We start from the raw sequence: 22,195 nt of genomic DNA on the forward strand, positions 1-22,195 counted from the left end.
AAGCAGAAGTATTTTGATGCAGCTCTGGCAGAAGTAACTAATTAATGTCTCTGATTGGCAAAAGGTGGTGATACTTGTTGCAGGAGCTGGAGTTTTAATTTGATGTATGTTATTTTATGTTTCATCTCTCTGTGTTACATATTTTGTAATCCACTTGGGGCATTTTGGAAAGGTGGGATATTGATATTTTAAATAAATAAATAGATAATCCACAGTATTTTTGTTTCAGTGTGTGGTGACATTCATGGCCAATTCTTTGACCTCATGAAACTATTTGAAGTGGGAGGATCACCTGCTAACACAAGATACCTCTTCCTTGGTGACTATGTTGACAGGGGATATTTTAGCATAGAGGTAATTGAATGTGTGTGTTAATCTTGGTAGTGTTAAATTTGTGTGTGTATATTACACTTTTATCATTTATGTGAGGCTGCGTTAAAGAAAGTTGCTTCTTTCCATCATGATCAGTTGCTTTTCTTAGAACACGGAACACAGTTGCTTTCTGTACACCATTCCAAGCAGAATGATGAACTTTTGGGGCAGAGTAATTGGAAAAGCAGGTGGGCTCTAAGTCTTGTGGACTCCTGGTCCAAGGTTCCCTTGCTAACACTGCTAACAGCCTACTGCCTTACGGTTCTCAAGATTAGTATGGTTGTTTCCTTGATAACATTGCAAGGAGTCCAACCAAAATCTGATATTATCCATTTTTGCACAGCATTTGGCACTAGGGTATTGTTCCCACAGAAACAGACAAATTTGGGACAACTCTCAGATACCAGCAGGCAAATGGTTTGCCAATGCTTGTCACTTTCCTGTAGCGTAGACTACTTGTCCAAGGGTAGAATTACGTATGAATGGGGCAGCTGCAGAAGAGAATCAAGTAGATGGCATGTTTCTCCCACAGGTGCACAGATTTTCTCCTGCTACTATCTCTGGGGTCCTCCACCCCCCTCCCACCCCAAGCTGGGCTTATGTTTGAGTAAGAGAAATGTGGGTGAAAAATTGCTTTGGGGGGAAGGCTTGCAGGAAAAGAACTGGCAGGTGAAGGAAGGATTGAGTACCAGCTACCACCTGCTGATTCCTCCCTATAAGATGTCCTTACCTCCTAGCATTCCCTATGTGGATTCTGGAACTCAAGTTTGGTTTATTGTGTAATTCCTTTCTGAGCACTTTGGAGGAAGGGCGGAATATAAATGTGATAAATGAAATTGAATGAACATAGTGCTGTACTCCTTAAAATTGGAACTTGATTGTCACGTGAAATAGCTGTTAATGTGCAAACGTGGCATACTGGTTAGACTAAGATCTGGGAGACCTGTGTTTGAATCTCCACGCTGCCATGGAAGTTTGCTGGGTGATCTTGGGGCAGGCACGTGCTCTCATGGGGGTTGTCAGGATAAAAGGGAGGAGAAAAGAATGATGTGAGCTGCTTTGGGAGAAGGGTGGTTTATAAATGAAATAAATGAACAGTGTTGCTTTTCTATACCAGTTCCATAAACACTGTTTGTTAATTATATAAATATCTAAGAAAAAATAACTTTGATGAGGTGTCTTTGTTTTTCAACAGTGTGTGCTCTATTTGTGGGTCCTGAAGATACTGTATCCGAACACATTATTTCTTTTGAGAGGTAACCATGAATGCAGACACCTGACAGAATATTTTACTTTTAAACAAGAATGTAAGTATTAATACTGGAAATCTTTGCTTGCTTCCCAAATACATAGTTATCAGCTGCTCTTTTCTACATGTTTTTGCTTTGCTCTGAGTGTGTCTGAATGCTGTTAGGACCTGGTGCAGGCACACTCTCAGTTAGAATTAGGCTGTATTTTTACATGTGAAGAAATAGTGAAGGGTACACTCACATGGTGGGCAGAATGTTTTTTCTCTAACCATATCCACTTGCTTCCTCTGCCTTGTCATTGGGTGTGCAGAGATCCCATTTAAAAATTTGGCCCATCTTCAAATCAGACTTAAAGAGTGGCAAGAGTTGTCAAAAGGCCAGATAACAATACATTATTGGACCCTAAACCTGTATTTCAATCCCTCAAGAACTGTAGGTGCAAAGTTGTCATAAACTCAGACTAGTATGTACTTATGGTTCCCATGTGGTTGCATACTTTGCTATGTTCTTCTCACCTTTAAACATCTGCTGTTTGAATGCTCATGTATTTAAAGGCTTACCAATTTTTAAAAAAATGTTCTCATATGTTCTGTGACAAAATGGGCCCAGCTTTGTTTCTTGGTGAAGACATTAATCTGTATGCTGTCTTCAGGGTTTTAAGACTGATGTACTGGCTGTCCTCCTTTAAGATGATGGGAATTACTGAGATCTGATTGCTGGCTGACAGAAGAAAACCTATTTTTCAAACAGGATAGAAAATTAGAGACAACAGCGTGCAGCATAGTCCAGCATTTGACCCAATTTGTCGCTACTGGTGTGACTTAAATACCCTAATCAACCCACCACCCCACTGCTGTCTTCCCTGCCTGTTCTGTCTTCGTTGATCTGTTTTGATGCCACAATAGGCGTCTTAGTGTAATGGGTTTGGGTAGGCCAGGAAGACTTGAACTCAAAGGTCTGTGATTGACTTCTGTGCAAACACATAGCTATTAAATTATGGCTTGTGGTTGACATTTGTTGAGCACTTTCAGAGATGTGAACCGGCAAATGGCCTTGCTTATAAGGAAAGATTTGCAGGGCTGTTGCCCATAAAATATATTTTGACTTTTTATGGCAGTTGTGAAAGAGACTTCTAATCTAAAAGCCAAGTAGTTGCTTACATATTCCTTTACAAGAAAAAAGGAGCACAAGTTGCTTGCATTATGATTTGAATAGATGTCCTAAAATTCTAGATCTTGCAAAATGTACATTATATGGTCTGAGTGGGTTGTCAGAACTATTCACTGCTTAGGACTTCTCCTGCCTGGGGAGACGGCGGGGGGGCGTACTAAATGGGACTGTGGAAGGTCTGTGAGTGGAGCTTCTGGCATCTGTTTTTAGACAGCAGGGACTCAGGATCAGGACCACATCACGGAGTGTGTATATGAAATCTCCCATCAACACTGTTGTTCCTTCCTGAAATGCTACAGTTTACCTGACCTCGATGTTTCTCCCGTAGACGAATAGCAATTCTGTAGGGCTGTTTCACATCAGGAAAAATGTGGAGGAAGGATTAACCTTCTCTTCCCCGTGCACTATGATCCTAATACAATTTGGGCTTCTTTTCAAATAAATCTCAGTACTGTTCCCTCTTGGAAGCGGGCACATGGAGGCGGGGCGGGGGGGACTTTTCAGAATTATCACTGTGGGAGAAATGCAAAAAAGGGACAGATCTTAGAAACAAGAAACATACACCTAAATGTGATAGCAAAGTAATAGCAAAAAAGTATGAAAGAAATGTTTTGGATTCTTAGGCACCGCTCCATCATTGGAATTTAAAGTGAATGGGATTGTGGGTGGGTGAACTAGTAACATACGGATTTATTTATGTGTCAAGCTTCGTAGTGTACATGAGTAGCATCTTCCTTTTGTTACACTGGCTATTGCCATTTTTTTTGCCTATGTAATGAAATTTAAAGGATTTTAAGTGCAAGAAATGTTAGGTCATTTTAAAATTATTATTTAATGTGGCATTGCACAAGGCCTGTTGGCGAAATGAGCAATATCATTAAAGAAAAAGAGTAACGTCTTCCTTTTGACATTTTCCCATATCTCATTGCTGGCCTCATATATTCATCTAGAAAGAAAAACGTTGTTAAAGAGTAGTTATTATATATTTAATTTTTAAACAATGAGGCTTATTCATCAGATTTGCACCAGGCAAGCTTAATAATCTCGTTTGCCTGTTCAGTGTAAACCTGCCATTATATACCAATGTATATTCAGTATGATTCAAGGTTTCTTCCCCTCCTCCACAGGTAAAATAAAGTATTCTGAAAGAGTCTATGATGCTTGCATGGAAGCTTTTGATTGCCTCCCTCTTGCTGCACTTTTAAACCAACAGTTTCTTTGTGTCCATGGTGGTCTCTCGCCAGAAATCAATACAATAGATGAAATTAGGAGGGTGAGTATTTCTAGTGTGACAGGAATGTTGAAGGTTTCTGACTCTTGATGGGTCAGGGTCATTTTTTTTCTGTGGTAGATATTGGGCTGGGTCCTGCAGAGGTGCTTTCTTCCAGAGGAAGTCTCTTTTCCCCTGACTTAAGAGGTATAAAAGACTCCTTCCACAGGAGCAAAGCACCTCTGCTCCCGGAATAGATCTGCGGGATCCAGCCCGCCCTATTAACCCTCTGATTTGAAAGTGAGTTTTCTCACATAGTGAAAAATATTTGGGGGGGGGGAAATTCTGAGTTTGCCTGTTCAACATAAACCTGCCATTATATACCAGTGTACATTCCATGTGATTCATATATGAATATGATAAACATGTGTCTGTGTGCTGGTGGATAGACAGCTTATGCTCAGCATTGTGTAAATTATTCCAAATACGACTATTTTTTACTTTTAAAAGCTGTGAAAAGACATGAAGGGCAAAAAAAATTCACTGTCAGTTAAAATCACTATAAAAGTGAAGAACAAAACTGTGGTGCACATAGACCTCTTGATGATTGGGAATGCCAGTGGAATGCTGCATATTGTTGAGCTTTCTGTCCAGATTTAAGAAGGGGGATATAAAAGTGTTAAATGTCCCAAAGGAAAGAGATAACCTTTTCCACTTTCGGTAAAATTGTCTCAATGTGATAGATTTCACTGTAGAGTTTTAGAGCAATGAGATGGTAGATCAGTTTCCTTTCTGGATCCAAAGACCCAATGTTAGCAAAATGCCAGCTGTTACCTCATGCAATGTGCACGCAAAGATAGGGTTTGTATTTAGCTGACGATAGGACTTTTAGTGCCCCCCCGTAAAAAGATGGAATGAGGAGATAAATAGTTTTACTTTTTTGTTATCTTTGGGATAACAGAAGTGAATTTCTGTACACGGGAGATAACTATCTGCTCAGGCTTAGTTGTGTGTGTGTGTTATGTGCCATCAAGTTGCCTCCAACCTATGGTGACCCTGTGAATGAAAGACCTCCAAAACGTCCTGTCATTAATTGACTTGCTTAGGTCTTGCAAACTGGAGGATGTGGCTTCTTTTAATGGGTCAAGCCATCTTGTTTTATGTCTTCCTTTTTTCCTACTTTCTTCCACTTTTCCTAGCATAATTGACTTTTTTTAGAGAATCTTGTCTTCTCATGATGTGACCAAATTACAATAGCCTCAGTTCTGTCATTTTGGCTTCTAGGGAGAATTCAGGATTGATTTAATCTAGAACCCATTTATTTGTCTTTTTGGCCGTCCATGGTATCCACAAAACTCTCCTCCAGTGCCACATTTCAAATGAATCAATTTTCTTTCTGTCAGCTTTCTTTACTGTCTGACTTTTCACATCCATACATAGTAATGGGGAATACTGTAGTTTGGATTATTTTGATCTTGTTCCCCAATCTTGATCTTTAAGGATCTTTTCTAGCTCCCTCACAGCTGTTCTTCCAAGTCTCTATCTTCTTCTGATTTCTTCATTGCAATCTCCCTTTTGGTTGAGCCAAGGTAATCTTGAACAATTTCAGTTTCCTCATTGTAAACTTTAAAATTGTGTAATTCCTCAGTAGATTAATTTTGTCTTCTTGATGTTCAGCTGTAATCCTGCTTTGGCACTTTCTCCTTTAACCTTCATCAGTAGTCATTTCAAGTCTTCACTGTTTTCTGCCAGTAACATGGTGTCATCTGTATATCTCAAATTATTAATGTTCCTTCCACCAATTTTCACTCCACCTTCTTCTAGATCTAATCCAGTTTTCCTTATGATATGCTCTGCATAGAAGTTGAACAGGTAGGGAGATGATATGAATCCTCGTCTGACACCTTTGCCAATTGGAAACCATTCTGTTTCCCCATATTCTGTTCTGACAGTAGCCTCTTGTCCAGAGTACAGGTTGCACATCAAAGCAGTCAGCTGTTGTGGCACCTCCGTTTCTTTTAACGCCATCCATAGCTTTTCATGATCCATACAGTCAAAAGCTTTGCTGTAATCTATATAACACAGGATGATTTTCTTCTGAAATTCCCTGGTATGTTCTGTTAGCCATTGTAAATTTGCAGTGTGATCTCAAGTACCTCTTCCTTTTTTGAATACAGCTTAAACATCTGGCATTTCTCATTCCACATAAGGTAAGAGTCTTTGCTGTAGAATTTTGAGCATCACTTTGCTTGCAAGGGAAATTAACGCAATCATAGTTGCTGCACCCTTTGGCCATCCCCTTTTTGGGGAATTGGAATGTAGACTGAGTGTTTCCAGTCTGCAGGTCATTGTTTTGTTGACAGATTCTTGTTAAGATTCTGATGGACTCCGATTCTGTAGCTTGAAATAGCTCTACTGGTATCCCATCTACTCCAGGTGCTTTGTTTCTCCTAATTGCTTTGAGTGCAGTTGTTACTTCACTTTCTAAGATTTCTGGTTCTTCATCGAAAGATTCTTCTTTGAAGATATCTGTCATCCTTCCATCTCTTCCGTATAGTTCTTTAGTGTATTGTTTCCATCTTTCCTTTATTTTGTCCTGATCAGATATTGTATTTCTGTGTTGATCTTTCAGCATCCCAAGCTGTGGCTTGAATTTCCTTTTGATTTCCCAGATCTTGTGGAACAGATCTCTTGTTCTTCCTTTTTTGTTGTTGTCTTCTATTTCTTTGCACTGGTTATTATAATAGATTCCTTTGTCTTTTTGTGCAAGTAGCTGAAAAGCTGTATTTACGATTCTGCCTCTATTACTGTCACCTTTTGCTTTTGCAGATTTTTCCTTGATAATATCTGGTTTCAGCCCATAGTTCTTCTGGTTCACAATCAATTAAACTTAGCATTGCAAATCTGTTCTTCACATGGTCTTTAAATTCTTCAGGAATATTATTTAGATTGTATTCTGGCACTATGATTCTTTTAGTGTTTCTCTTCAGCTGTATTCTAATTTTTGATATTAGCAACTCATGATCTGTATCACAATCAGCTCCTGGTCTTGTTTTAGCAGAGAGAATAGAGCTTCTCCATCTTCTGCTTCCAATTATGTAATATCTTTGGTTTCTGTATTGGTCACCCAGTGATTACCACATATACAATTGTCTTTTTCTTTGCCTGAGGCATGTGTTAGCATGAACAGGTTGTTGGCTTCACAAAATTCTGTGAGTCACTCTCATTTTGTGATCCTAGTCCAAATTTTCCAACGTTTGATTCTGCTTTGTCTCCTACTTTTCCATTCCAGTCACCTATGATTATCAGCTTATCTTGTTTAGGTGTACAATCAATTTCTTCTTGGACACTCGTGTAAAAGTTTTTAATTTCTTCCTCTTCAGCATCTGTAGTTGGGGCATAAACTTGAATGATGGTTATATTAACAGGCCTTCCATGAAGTCTGATTGATATTAATCGACTTTGCAGATCTTGACTGCTTGTGTTATGTCTCACCTCACTATTAGAGCAACACTATTTCTTTAGAGTTTGTCAATTCCACAGTAAAACACTTTGTGATTTTCTGACTGAAAATGTCCTGAGTCAGTCCACATTAGGTCACTTACATCCAGGACTGCAGTGTTTAAATGTTCCATTTCTTGTTTTATGATTTGTAAATTACCTGGCTTCATATTTCTCACGTTCCATGTTCCTATTATGTGTGTTGCCCAGCTATGGATGTTCCTTTTGCATCTATTCACATCCTCAAATGGACGTCCTTTCGGTTTTAATCCAGTCCCATCATTAAGAACAGCACCATTTGTACTTGCCCTCGGCTCTTCCCCAGTAGCCAATTGCGTGCCACCTGACCTGGAGGTCCTGTCTTCCAGCACTACATCTTCTTTCATTTTGGATTGTCTCATCATAGGGTTTTCAAGGTAAGAGATTAGCAGAAGTGGTTTACCATTGCCGCCTTCTGCGCAGTACTAATCAGGGTTAGCTGAAGTGACACTGCCGTTATCTGTGAAAGATCCTCTGCCGGTGTCACCTTCCACTACTGCTGCTGCCCAGTAGCTAGCCTTTAGGAATTCCTCCACTCCCATCACCATTGGAACAGTCAGTTCTCTTCTACTAATGTGACCATTGATTCCTGAAGGCGGTAGATGCCTCTTGGGCTGGTGTCTCAGGTTTGACCATTCTGCCTTGAGTGACTCTTCCAAGAATTTAGACTCTTGACCAAGCCTGCGCTCCTGACAGTGTTGCTCTCAGCATCACCGACACACTCAAACTCCCTTATCGCGTTAAGGTATGTATCCAAGAAGGAGAGGCTTAGGTATAGAGATGTAATATTTGGAAAAGAGGTTTTTTTATTATTCTCATTTTCTGGTGCATGATAATCAGCATTTCCTTGCATTCATTCATTCTTGCGCTGTCCTTTTCCTTCAGATCTTGCTCATTTTAATTTAATACTTTTGCTTGTAAAAGCAGCATGTAGGCAGACGGCAATAGATGAATGGTGATGATAGCATTCAGTATACTGGGGCACATAATTATTTGAATCATCATGAAATGAGCCAATGAAAATGTACTCGTGTGTACCAAATAGCATTTTGTGAATGGCTCCGGCCATTTTTCAAAGCCTTTGAAACCATGATGTTTTGTGAACTACGGCATTATATCTGCTGAAAATGATGGTACAATTTTGAAATTAATGGATTTCTCCACATTAAACAAGATCACTTGAAGGGTAAGATAAGGTCCAAAGGGCTTTGTGGGGCGTGGGGGGAACGTTCTGTGTGCACTCCAGTGGTTTTTTTGGGCTCTCCTTCTGAGCGCTGCGTCTTGCATTTTCCAAAATGATGCTTTTGATGGTTGGAAGACCTTCTAGAGAATCCATGTGTGTATCGGCTGATACAAGTGGGGGAGATCAGTGGGATCCGTTCCCGGCACTTGTATTGTGCGCTGGTCTCTTTTTATGCCAGCCTGAGCACAAGCATTATCCAAAACTAAAGGTGTTACAGTTACTGGGCAGGAAAGCCTTTCTCTGTGAAAAGATACGTTAGTAGAATCATGTTGTCATATATTAGAAATGAACATATTGCAGGGCTCATGTATTTGGAGGACATAAACGAGGAGTATAGGATCAACCAGGTGGTCTTAATGGGTGATGCTGATAAAATACAGAATTGTGTCTTCTGGATCCTACTTCTTGGGAACATGCCTGTTCTTACGTCTTGTAGAAAGTTCACAATAATGCATGCAGCCTATGATACATTTGAGACATTATTTGTAATGTTTTACATCAGAAATTCTCTCCCCTCTCCTGCCTTTTCCATTAAAAAGTCAATTTTTCATTCAGTGTTTTATAGAAGGTAACAGTATTGCCCTTGCTCCAGAATTTAAGTATGGCCAAATGAACCCGGGCTCTAACTGAAGGCAGGCCAAGTGCCGCCCTCGTTAGGGCTGCAGGGGTCCCCCTGGGTAGTGCAAGCAGTCGTCTAATGAAAAGATTTTGAATTGATTCCAGACGGGTTATGATACGTTCTTTCCAACCCCAGACCTCTATACCATAAAGGAGGTGGGGGATTGCCTTACTTAAATACAGTTTTATTGCAGGGTCTAACAAGAGATCCACCCTTGGTATAATAAAACCTCAGAATTGCCCCTATTATTTTTAAAGTGGAAGATTTGACAATATCCAGATGTATATTCCAACTTAGGGTCTCGCTAAAGGTCACTCCCAAATACTTATATGAGCTGCACTGTTCAATGGGAATTCCATGAATACTCTAGGTAGTCCTATTATAGAAGGTCATACACTCTGTTCAGGAGCATAGAATTGAATGTGGTTGTTTACTTGCAAATTTTATTTTAAACTGGGTTCTGTTTATATAGTTGAAATGATTAAAATAATCTGATTTAAATGTTTACAAATCAGGTGTTTTAAATATTTTCATACAAAATCATCCAGTTTTATGTCCCTGGTCCAAGATTAAGTCCAAAGTCATTATTTACTTGTCATGCTCACTGCTAACATTGTATCTTACGACGATGCATAACAGTTCAGTTTAAATAAAAGATAGGCACATGCTGGGCCAAATATATTGAGAGACTGGAATATTAGAACATGATCTTGTGACCTTCTGTGACCTGTTGCCCTTGTTCAACAAGGTCTGTAGACCTTCCATTGAACACAATGGAGCTACAATTAGGAGCACTTCAAACATTGCCCTGGGAGATTAGGAGCCCCTTTTTTGCAAGCATCTCCCTCTGGCTGGAGTCATTTTTAAAATGACCCAGAGGGGGGTGGGGGGGACGGCATCCTACTTGAACAGTGACCCATGTGATTCCTCCCTCCATGGTTGGGTCGTTCCAACCTTAACCCAGTCACAAGGGAACTGCTGCTAGAACAGCATCGTCCGCACGCGCCTGGTAATATTGAAAGGGCTTCTTAGCCTGTTGGTTTTCCAAATGGAAAATGTTGTACCATCTCTGACATCCATCCATCCATCCATTTTATTCCATTTTGGTCAATTTATCTAAACCTTTCTTCTGAATAATCTCTGTAGCGTTAATCAGGTCTAATACACCTGGCTGTCCAGAAGGTCTTAGGATCAATTTGCGCCTCTCACAGAATGCAGATCCTGTACGTCAAGGGAGTGGACATACACTTAGACTTTCCACAGGTTATAAGAAGTAATCAGTTGTCTTTGAATGTTTACTTCAAATTTGTGCAATCTGTTTTTGAGATGAAGGATTGCAGCAATTGGGCGTATCACTGGAGGGAAAACAAATGGACATTTCACAAATTAATAACCCCCTTGGTGTTTTCTTTTAAACAGTTAGACAGATTCAAAGAACCACCAGCATTCGGACCAATGTGTGACTTATTGTGGTCAGATCCGTCTGAAGACTTTGGAAATGAAAACTCACAAGAGCATTTCAGTCACAACACAGTCAGAGGCTGCTCCTATTTTTATAGGTAACAAATCAATTAGGATTATGTTGACCAAGTATTATATGAAATCCCTCAGCCTGACTCGTAGTTGTTTTACTTTACAGCTACCCTGCAGTTTGTGAATTTTTGCAGAATAATAATTTGTTGTCTATTATCAGAGCTCACGAAGCACAAGATGCTGGGTAAGCCTCCTGTGACAGAAATATTCAGTATTTCAAAATTTAAGAACTAGCAGTTGCTTTGAGATGGAAAGTCAGCTGTTTTTAATTTTACAGTTACAGAATGTACCGGAAAAGTCAAACAACAGGGTTCCCATCATTAATAACAATTTTTTCGGCACCTAACTACTTGGATGTCTACAATAATAAAGGTAAGAGGAGTTGGTAAACTTTCTTCAATTAAATTGTTCCATCCTTAGAAAACGTCGGCATAAATAAAATCACAGATCATTGAACCAGGTGGTTTGAAAACATAAATGCACCAGTAGCCTGGCGTCTGGTAGGTTTTTTTGAAGACCACTCTTCTTCATGTGTCTGATACAGTCTCACATGTGGTCTGTGCAAGTGCATATGATTAGATGCTGCCTTCTGGAAAACTCTGGAAGACTAAGAGCGCAGTCCATGCCATGACAGGAGGAAGAGGATATAGAGCAATCACTTTCCCTGTCAGTTCCTTTCAGATGCAGGAAGGGATCTCTCTCTCTCTCTCTCTCTCTCTCTCTGGAGAGCTCTCTAGGCAGATTTTGTCACTTTCAAAGAGATTTGCCTTTAATCAAGACTTTGTTACATTTTGCTTCATGGCAAGTTGCATCATTGATGCAGGTGAATGAATTTGAAAGGGTGCGTGTATAGTGCTAAAATTCCTGAGTTGGACTTTCACGACCCCCGTCGCTGTGCACACTGTCATCTCGCAATAAAGGGCATCTAGAACAGTATTTAAAACCCCCATGTGAACCACTCGTAATTCTAAAAGAAAAATTACTTCGTAAACGGCATTTCCAGTTTTCCATTGGGAAAACTGAGAGGAAGTCCTTGCCCGGGGTGGAAAGGGAAGAGACGGAACTCTTCCCCCATTTTTCTGGGTTATTTTTTTTTCCTGGGCCTTCGCAGATCTGCTCAGTTGATGGCTACGTTGTGGAAACATGCAAATGTTGTTAGAAACTCACTGAAAAACTTTGCAGTTAAGAGCTCAAAGTTTCTAATCATTGGATTGGATCCAGACTAAATTGGTGTATCCCCCCTTCGCCCTGCAGACCCCCTTCATGTCTTTTGTCAGGGTCCCCTGTCCCCTAGCAGCGGGGCTTTTTTTCAGCGGGAACGCAGTGGAATGGAGTTCCGGAACCTCTTGAAAATGATCTCCAGACAGAGAGGAGTTTAGATTGCCCTCCGTGCGAAGGGCAATCTCAACTCCCCTCTGTCTGGAGATCAGGGGGCGGGGCCACCAGCCATGTGACCATTTTCTCCGAGGGCAACCCACTGAGTTCCACCACCTCTTTTCCCAGAAAAAAACCCGTGCCTAGCTGCAGCATTTCATGAAGATTGATGGGTTTACAGTGGGAAGGAGGGGATGGAAAATTCAGTCTGGATCCAACCCATTTGATAGTTGGTTCTTCATACCACAGAAGATTTATTACATCCTACCCATCCTCCTCCTCTCCTAACCTGCACTTAAGTATTAGTGCATGTGGTACCATTCGCCATATACATCCTCCGCCTCCGTTTCAAGAGATGGCCCCCCCTGCCAAAAGAAATGTAAGGAACAGAAATGTGTAAAGTCTCCATCTATGAAGCAGCTGATCATCTGCTGAAGATCCAGGTCATCCCATGATACCATCACCAAAGTTCTCTCACCATAATTCTGTTACCAGATTTGTTGGTAAGACAGATTCGCTCGACAACTAGGCTACTGCTGTCTTGGCCCGATTCTTACAAACTGATACTTGATGATATGACCAAAGCGTTAGAGGTCCTGCTGCTCTTTCAGGTTTGCGTCATTAGACTCTCTGATGCTTAGTGCCTACCCTCAGGTGGGTATTGCCCTCCTTTGTTCCAGAACATTGTGAAGGATCTTTACTTAACTGTATCTGATTCGCATATGGGGATACCACTACTTGGGTACTTTTGTTACCTCTGCCAAGTGGCCGTATCACCAGCATGCTGTCCCTGCTTCCTATTAAGTTTTGATCTTACACCCAGTAAATTGCCTGGCTCGTCTGACTCCTTAATTTGTGCTGTAATTGGTTCATTTTTATGTTCTAAGGTGTCCCATACAAGAGAGTTAGGGGTTTCTCTTCTCCAGAATCTTGACTTTCCCATTGCTCTTTCAGATTTGGATGAGGAATTTCACATTGGCATTTTTGCCTCGCACTATGATTACAATGCATCCTTGGAACTATCCTAGGATGATACTGTCAGGCACCCTCCACCACATGTCCTTTCTGCAGGAAATGATATGCGTACAGAACAGACTATCTGTATGGCTCAAGTTCCATGACTTAAATTGTTGGGAGCCGCATTGAACATTTACAGATTATAGTTTGATCCAGGTTTGTATCGAAAGTTTCATGGATCAATGTAATTTGGCTCAAACCCTCTTAAATACCTACCTTCTTTTTTTGCCAACCTCTTCCAAACATCCCTTTTGTTCTTCACAAACTAGACATTTAAAGCTACCTTGTGTAAAGGTTGCGAAGGTTGTTCTTTCTTATTCTGGGGTGGTGGTGAGGAGAAAAAGAGAGGAAGGAAGGAAGAGCCAATAGCAGCTCTTTATGTGTAGCTGCAGAAGCCTGGGAGATGGGGGATGGAGGAAGAGAGAAGGATTTTGCTGAATTAAACTGATGATGAATGTGGTGACAACATTTATAGGATTCCCCCATCTTATATCTAGTTTGACCACCAACCAACTCCATAATAATTGGTTGTTGTGGGTTTTCCAGGCTGTATTGCCGTGGTCTTGGCATTGTAGTTCCTACTACAACTAGGAACTACAACAAGGAACTACAATGCCAAGACCACGGCAATACAGCCCGGAAAACCCACAACAACCATCGTTCTCTGGCCGTGAAAGCCTTCGACAATACTCCGTAATAATTGTCTGGCACCCAAAGCAGGCTGTTAATTCTTTCTAAAAAACTAACTTCCCTCCATTGGTAGTTCAAGCCACATCATGAGGTCAGCACGCTCTTTCAGACTGAAATCTCTTATCCATGGATGCCTCAAACCTAGGCTAAAGCTGGCATTTCAAATGGCTTGTCTGCTCAGGGATTCTAGTTCATCATATAACAGCTGAGAACACTGAAGTCTCTGAAAACTTTCCATCCTTTCTCAGAACACCAACAACAATATTGAAACAAAAATGTATCTCATGAAGTGAAGAGTTCATTCACCCCTTCTCTTCAGGCTCACCATAGAAATATGACACTGAGTATCCATCACCATATGAAGGTTGAAGTTGTTTACACCTTTGAGTGGATGACTTTCTGGGAGACTTACAGTTGGTCAAGAGCATCTCCTTCACAAGTGGTTTCTCCATCAGCAAGATGTGGTCTCTTCCATCTTTGAAGAGTTGACTCCAGTTCTTTTCACAATTTTAGAAAACGCCTAATACACTGTGTTTTGTACCAAAGTATGCAACAGCCTTGCCTCTTTGTTGGAAGTGTTCTCCATTCCATCCTGTTACTGGGTGGTGTATACTTTTTTCTCCATTAATTTAAAGTGGTCTGAGGAAAATAGTTGACAAAAAACACTTTGTATTCCCTCATCCCTTACTGGCTGTATCATTTCCCAAGTTTCTAGTCTTTGTTAAGGCAAAAGAGATTAAACCTGATTGAAACTGAAGCATCTCTTCCTCCTGACCTTTGACTTTTCCTTCACCCTTATTAAGTCCAAGCTCAGGTAAGCTGCTCGGAAATCTTAACACTGATGGAAGAAGCATTCACTGTAGATCTGTGATAATGGTTCCAGTTCAAAGTATCTGATCTTTCATGGATAAAGATCTATTGTGGTTTTCTATCAAAGTATGTGCAGCGGCACACTCAAGCTTATCACGCTCTGGTGGAAAGTAGTCTTGTTCTCCAAGTTGGAGTCCTTCCTGAGACGACTTATGATTGTGCTCCAGATTGTGCTCCAGAATTGCCAGATGGCAATTAAAAGAGTCCTGCGTGGAACCTGCCCTTAGTTCTAGCCTCTCTCATGGGAAAACTGTTTGAATTCCTTGCAACCTGTTTCCTTCACTGGCTTGCCTAGATGGTGATCGTGCTCGTTGCAATTATTTCAGATCCCCACATTAGCGAACTGTGTGCCCTAAAGGGCCACGGTATTCTGCCCCTATATTTCACTATCATACGAAAAATGTTCTCTTGGTCTCCTGGCTTGTCCTGTTTGTTTCCCATTCACAGTTATTCAAGGAGGAAGGACTGCGCAGTCCATTTATGTTTATTGTGCTTGAGCCTCCTAGGAAGACAGAGCCAAGTAATTCCACAAGTCTGATTCTCTGTTGCATATTGGGGCAATAGTAAAGGTGATCCAGTCTCTTGCCCAGCAGATAGTTAGGTTGTTTCATACTGTTGCCCCGGGGGATCTCTCTCTGCTCACTTATGTACAGTCTACTTCTGACGTTGTCTTACTTGACATCTGCAAAGCATTGACTTGGGCTTTACCATTTGCATTTGTGAAGCGTAACATCCTTGATCTACAATTCGAGAGAGATGCAAGCTTCAAGAGAGCTGTCCTCCATGGACTTGTCTCATGAGTGGTTCCTACTCCAGGTTTCTGGTAAGTGAGCTTACTAATCTGTATGTGAGACTGCACAAAACCTATGAAGAAGAAAACAAAGTGTGGCTTACTGTAAATGTTTGTTCTTCAGTTGGTTTTTTTGTGCAGTCATACATCCTACCCTGCTTCCCCTCAGAAGGAAACTGTTCAAGGGTCATGGCATTGGAAGGTGATGTCTCCAGTCATGTAATTTAGACTAATCAGAGCCATAAACACAAAAATACTATGTGGCAGTTCTTGGTCTGGCCATGAGATTTCCTAGTTACGTTTGATCTCTTTCTTTTTTTCTATTAGAATTTGTATCAGCTGGTATCAGAGCTTCATTTGAGCCAGAGCGCAGCTTGACTTAATTTGAACTTCCTATCAACTTTTCAGCGCAATTGTCGCCTAGTACTGAGTTAATTGCATTTTACCCAAAAGGAAGGCAAGTTTTCTTTTTCCAGTGTGCTTTTAGGAAAAGAGAGTGTTATCTTATACATGAAGGATGTACAGTAATAAACAACGCTTTGTGTGTAATGTTTTTTAGGAAGCGTCATGTTTCATTCAGGGTCAGTCTTCCTTTTGGGTAAATATAGTTTACGCAACTTGATCAAACCGCTTTTATACATGCAGAGATCTGGTTGGCAATATAAAATGTACCACAGACTGACTTCACACACATCACAGGGAGACAAGTTCCTTCTAGAAATTCTTCTACTAGGTGCCAAAAAACACTGGATCGAGTTCAGTGGCTGTACCCCAACTGCCTGTTCCAGAATAAGAGTTTCAGATCACATTTCCTTAAGGCCAGTTGCCAGAACTCACAAGCTTTAGCCTTAATTAAAAATACTGATTCTGAACCTTTCAGACAGGGAAAGTCCGGAATACCATCTTTCCCTGTCCTGCCGCCTATTTCTTGATATTCCATTCAAAACCTGTACAATGTATGAATGAGCCATGTGGAACACAGTGGGTTTTCCTGCTGATTACACGACTTTATGGGTTGGATCCGTGTATGTTGGGGGGATTCACCATTCCCCCACTCTTGCGACTCCTGGGGTCCTCTGCTCCCCAGGGGCAGCATTTCTGTGGACATCCTGGGCTGCGGTGGAAGGAGGGAGGGGGAAAGTTGTGCTTCAGTACATGAAAGTTTTTGACGGAATCCAGCCCACTTTGTAGCTGACCCTGTTTCAGCTCTGCCAGAAATGAGCACGCTGTGGATCTGGCAGAGCCTCGTGCTACAAAGCTGATTGTTGCAAGCAAAAGATGGTCAGCATGCCCTGGAGAAACTTGGCAGTCCTGTTCTCACCCTCATTTCTAAACTTCATAAAAATTTAACTACCAGCTCTTCTACATACACATTCAATCAGATATCCCGAAACAAAGGATGGACGATTTTCATGGCCTGCTAGTTGCAGGCACAGTGTTCATAAATGTCTTGCCTAGAATCCTGTTCCTGTTTTATGCAAGCCCATTATATTCCTTGCCCTCGACTCTTGCCAGATGGCAAAAATTGCTTTCAGGTTTCATATAGGCTAGATGGAAATAGCACATTCTAATGTAAACGGGCTCCCACTGTGCATGCCCCACTTCATTTTACGCCTCCTTTGCTCTTATTTAATAGCCCTCTCTAGGGAGTCCACTGATTTTTAATTTTCTTGCCCTTTTTAATTTATCCATACTCTCCCCATTTGTTGTTGCTTTTCTTTTCCACAACTTGTTGATATAACTGAACTAGTTTTTGCCTTTAGTACGGCTTAAAACAAAACCATTTTTCATGTTTAAAGAGAGAATGTCACACTGGTAGGCTGTTCGTGTGAACGCGCTTGATAGCAGGTTTGCAATTGTTACTGATGGGGATAAAACTTCAGCTATTCCCTAAATCTGTTTTACAGCTGCTGTATTAAAATATGAAAATAACGTGATGAATATTCGGCAGTTCAACTGTTCACCACATCCTTACTGGTTGCCAAATTTTATGGATGTCTTCACATGGTCGTTGCCATTTGTTGGAGAAAAAGGTATGTTAAGATCATGAAAGCTTAAAGCTTAGCCATTTTGCTGAGAATAAGGTGCCTGCAGTTGCATAAAAATGTAACTGTGCAATGTCAGTTGATCATCTACTCTTTCATGTTGGAATTACCTACAACCTAACGAAATGTAGCTTACCTTCAGTGCATTTTAGCCTGCAAAGTGCTTGAGAGCCCTCTTATTTTTGCAGTGCCGGATATGGAGCAGACCCCTGTTCGATGGCATGTACAGATGGGGAGTTGCACTTGGCTTGGTAGATCACACGTTGTGCAGACCTATAGCTCTGTTTGCATTGCTGGGGCGCCAGCTTACATACAGGCAAACATTTCCTGAGATGTAGATCTGCATGCTATCATAAGCAGCAGTCATTCATACATTAAAATTTGTCAACAGAACTGAAATGTTTTTGTGTAGTGATTGGCTCCTTGTGACTGTAATCATTACATTTGGGTTTAAAGCACAGTTAATCATGAGAGCACATTTTTTAAAAATAGGCAAATTGATAGAGGGTAGGCTTTTCAGTAGCTGTTAGCTGTGCAGACTAGACAGAAGCAGCAGGTCTTTGGTTAGAAAATGCTGAGGGCGGGGGGGGGGGGCTGTGGCCTCTATTATCTGAGAGTTCCCAGCTAGCTGATGACTGAAACATATTGTAGACTAGATGGATCTTGAGTGTGGTCTAGAGGCCCATGATTTGACCTGGGTAGCCCAGGCCAGCCAGTCTCATCAGATCTCGGGAGGCTAAGTAGGGTTGGCCCTGGTTAGTACCTGGATGGGAACCACCAAGGAAGACCAGGGTCTCTATACAGAGGCAGGCAATGGGCAAATCACCTCTGTTCATCTCTTGCCTTGAAAACCCTACTAGGTCACCACTTTCCACCGCTCTTAGGTTCTTAAATTAACAAGTATGCCAATAATTCACCAATGATCTTTTGGCACATTTTTTTCATATTCATACACCACTCCTCTTTATTGACAGCATATGTGTTAATTTCTGTCTTGACCAGTATAGTCTAGGCAAGCCCAGTCTCGTCAGATCTTGGACACTAAGCGGGATGGGCCTTGGTTAATAATTGGATGGGAGACCTCCAAGGAAGAGCAGAGTTGCTATATAGAGGCAGGCAACAGCAAACCACCTCTGATAGTCTCTTCCCTTGAAAACCCCAGCAGGGGTTGCCATAGATCAGCTATGATTTGACGGCACTCTCCATCACCACCACGTTACTTTTTAAAAATGTTGTTTTTGTTGCAGTTTTTAGTAACTCAGTTTTATCAATTGTTTTAGAAAAGGGATCAAATACAATGAATAATCCTTAATGCGAGGTCATTATAAAAAGGAACAGGGAAGAGGGGTGGAGATGGGAAGCAAAAAAGGGGGGAACATGAGGGTGCGACACAATTACGATAAAATTGGTAGTATAGAAACAAATGTGATCCTTTAATGGTTCTCAGAACTTTAGCTAAGCAATGTGTAGATACAGAAGAGCAGGAAAGCTTATGAGGTTTCAGCTGGTTCCAAGCAAAGAATGCATCTGTCTTAAGCAGGCATTCAGTTTTCTTCCCAGTGTCTCAAGCTGTTTATGAGGCTGCCAGGTATTTCCCACCATGTTTGGAAGAAGGTGCCTATATATACGTCTCTTCTTTCAGCATTTAGGGTGGAACTGCAAGGAAATTCTGTGTAACTGAATAAGAGTTGTGTACCACCAGCTAATTTTTTTTTAAAAACCCTGTTTTTCTTGCATTTTGGCAAGTATTATTTTAAATGTAGAGTTCTAGGTTCACCCCTACTTGATCTTAGGTAGAATAGCTGTTTAAATTATGTAGCCTATAATTTTTTTTTTTAATTTAGTGACAGAAATGCTGGTCAACGTTCTGAGTATTTGTTCTGATGATGAGTTAATGACAGAGGGAGAAGACCAATTTGACGGTAGGCCTGCACCTGAGCGTTAGAATTTTATATTATGTTTTCATGGAAGATTTTGTGAAAAGAGCCATTTTTCTTGTGGATATTTCACATTATTAATCTACTTGTAATTTGTAGGCAATAAGAGTATCATTTTTTTTGTTCCAATTCAGATATTTTAACCAAGAGAAGCTTTTTAAAATGCAGGATTCTAATACATTAAGAATCAGTGTGCTAGTATTTTCTGCATTATATTCTTCCATTACATGCCCGATTACGTTGCTAATAGATTTACAAGACATTGAATATTCGACATGAGGTTGTGTTTCATGTGATTGCTTCATTATATGTATAAGTAATTATTATTCATAACCCAAGAAGAGTCTTGAAGTTTTTTTTTTAAACCTATAGTCTCAAGTTTATTATTACAGTCTGTGACCAGTACATATAAAACCATTTGCAAATCAGATTAAACCTATAGTTGAATTTACACTTTCTTTCCAGTTTAGTAGCTCATCCTCATTTCACGTTATTTATAATCTGCCTTTCTCCCTGAGACTCGGCAGATTACACAGTGTTTTTGATACTATTTTATTCTAGCTTCTTTTAAAGAGTTTTTGTTTGTATAATGTGTTAATGGAATTTGTGTCCTATCTACACTTTACATCATCATTTCAGAAAGGTCACTGAGTATCGGACAAATCTCCCAAATGTTTTCAAAATTAAAAAAAAATACATTCCACATAATGCAGTTTTATGAAAGTGGTAGTTTCCCATTTTTTCTCACTTTTCTTTTCCACATTCATTCTTTTATTATCTCTACCAGTATAAAAGATCTTTCTTTTAGTTTGCCTCACTCACCTTTTTCTCCATCATTCACTTCCTTTTTTTCTGGACTCTCCATCTGAAGAGCGACTCATATATGGCAATAAAAAAGGTACAGACCAGACAGAGTCACATTGTTTTGAAATATGACTTCCTTGATCACAGGTCTCAAAGTACAGAACACATTTATATGTTGTGGTCATATAAACGTGTAGTATTTGTTTTATTGCCGGTCTTTCTCACAATAGCAAGTACAAAAACGTGTTCCTGGTATAATCAGAAGTCATATTTTACATCATCTGTCTTTCTGTGCATGAAGAGTTTTCTCCTCCTTTCCATTTCCCCCCACCCTTTTTGGTAGAATTTCATAGTTTTCCTATTTCTAATATATATATATATATATATATATATATATATATATATATATATATATATATATATATATATATATATATATATATATATATGGTCCTGCATGTATAGGGGAGTTTTCAATTGTTTGTCTTGTTTATGATTTTATACTTAAAATGGTGCATGAAATGTGATCTCTATGTCCCAGTTTCTGCGTGTACTGTTTTCTTCCAGCCAGTATATATATATGATTCTTGTATCTCTGTTGTATCAGTTTCCAATTAATGCATTTACTCCTTCACTGAAAATGACTTCAGTTGATACGATGACTTATTCTACAGTTTAACTTACGGAAACAGCATTTACATAACAGGCAGAAATATATTTTAATAGACTGTACAGCAGTCACTATGAAAGCATATTCAAGTGTTGCTGCTTAGCAGTTGGCCTTAGTTCAGAGGAAGCATGCAACTAACTCAACACACCCAAAGGAACTTTGGATTTGTGTTCCATGAACAGAAGGCCCCCACCCTCATGCGAAGCCCTGTAAAAACCAACAGGAACTTTAAAAGTGTTTGTGATTTTTCATGGCAGGGAAAGGGGGGGGGGATTAATCTCCTGTTCAAAAGAAAACAAAATCTGTTAGACATTTCCAGGCTTTGGGGTGCACATCAAGTAGCACAGCCATGTTTTACCAGGCATTGGGAAACTACAGTAAAAGCTTTGTTATCCAGTGCTTGGTTATCCATAACACTCAGCCACCATACCCTCTGCATCCTAAGGATAGCACGCGCCCCATGTCTTCCTCTCCAGCCAACCAGCTTGATGCCTCCAGCTGTTGCTGGGCCTCTGTAAGCTGGCACTGCCAGCTGATACCATCTTTGGGTGGCCCTTTCTCCTCTGCTGTGAGCCGTTGGGAGTCAGCTCGGTAGGGAGGGGCGTCTCCTGGGCTGCTGGCCCCTTTATCTTTCTGCTCTGAGGATGGCTGTGTCTCTCAGGAGGAAGGGTCCTACCCCATGTGAGGGCTACTGCCATGGCATTCCCGGTGGAGTGAAGTTTGGGCAGTGTGGATTCCAGTGGGCAGCAGGGTGTGAAATAGAGCTATAAGCTTGGCTCTGTAGCAAGTTTGATTAACCTGCAACCCCTGTTTCCCATGAGTGCCAGAAAACCAACATTTTACTGTAACGTGAATTTTAAAAACATAAGTTGTTGCATGTTAAGTTGTCCCTTAAGTATACACTATAAATAGGGACAAGTAATGTTCCACAAATGCCTCTAACGCATCTTCTAAATGCTGTATTGAACGCCTGCTTTTTGTGTTCCTTACATGACTCTCTCAACTGTTCTCCACTCTGCTAGAGCAGTCTTTCAACAGATTGGGCGAAGGGCCAGATTTTG

The 22,195-nt window shown here is 40.6% G+C and overlaps 1 protein-coding gene across 4 annotated transcripts in view; it reads left to right on the forward strand.

Moving 5' to 3' along the window:
• PPP3CB (protein phosphatase 3 catalytic subunit beta) overlaps nucleotides 1-22,195 on the forward strand; it is a 44,283-nt gene that overhangs the window by 9,100 nt on the left and 12,988 nt on the right. For 2 of the 4 annotated variants that reach the window (XM_054982570.1, XM_054982571.1), the window contains exons 3-10: nucleotides 230-354; nucleotides 1,568-1,679; nucleotides 3,920-4,065; nucleotides 10,824-10,963; nucleotides 11,044-11,121; nucleotides 11,215-11,309; nucleotides 17,586-17,711; nucleotides 19,568-19,645. In XM_054982570.1, the coding sequence (XP_054838545.1) occupies nucleotides 230-354; nucleotides 1,568-1,679; nucleotides 3,920-4,065; nucleotides 10,824-10,963; nucleotides 11,044-11,121; nucleotides 11,215-11,309; nucleotides 17,586-17,711; nucleotides 19,568-19,645 (900 nt within the window). Of the gene's footprint in view, nucleotides 1-229; nucleotides 355-1,567; nucleotides 1,680-3,919; nucleotides 4,066-10,823; nucleotides 10,964-11,043; nucleotides 11,122-11,214; nucleotides 11,310-17,585; nucleotides 17,712-19,567; nucleotides 19,646-20,531; nucleotides 20,559-22,195 lie in introns of all 4 variants that reach the window. The other 2 variants (XM_054982568.1, XM_054982569.1) reach the window with 2 other exon arrangements.

Source organism: Eublepharis macularius, chromosome 6 (assembly GCF_028583425.1).
Source record: "Eublepharis macularius isolate TG4126 chromosome 6, MPM_Emac_v1.0, whole genome shotgun sequence".
Taxonomy (NCBI): domain Eukaryota; kingdom Metazoa; phylum Chordata; class Lepidosauria; order Squamata; family Eublepharidae; genus Eublepharis; species Eublepharis macularius.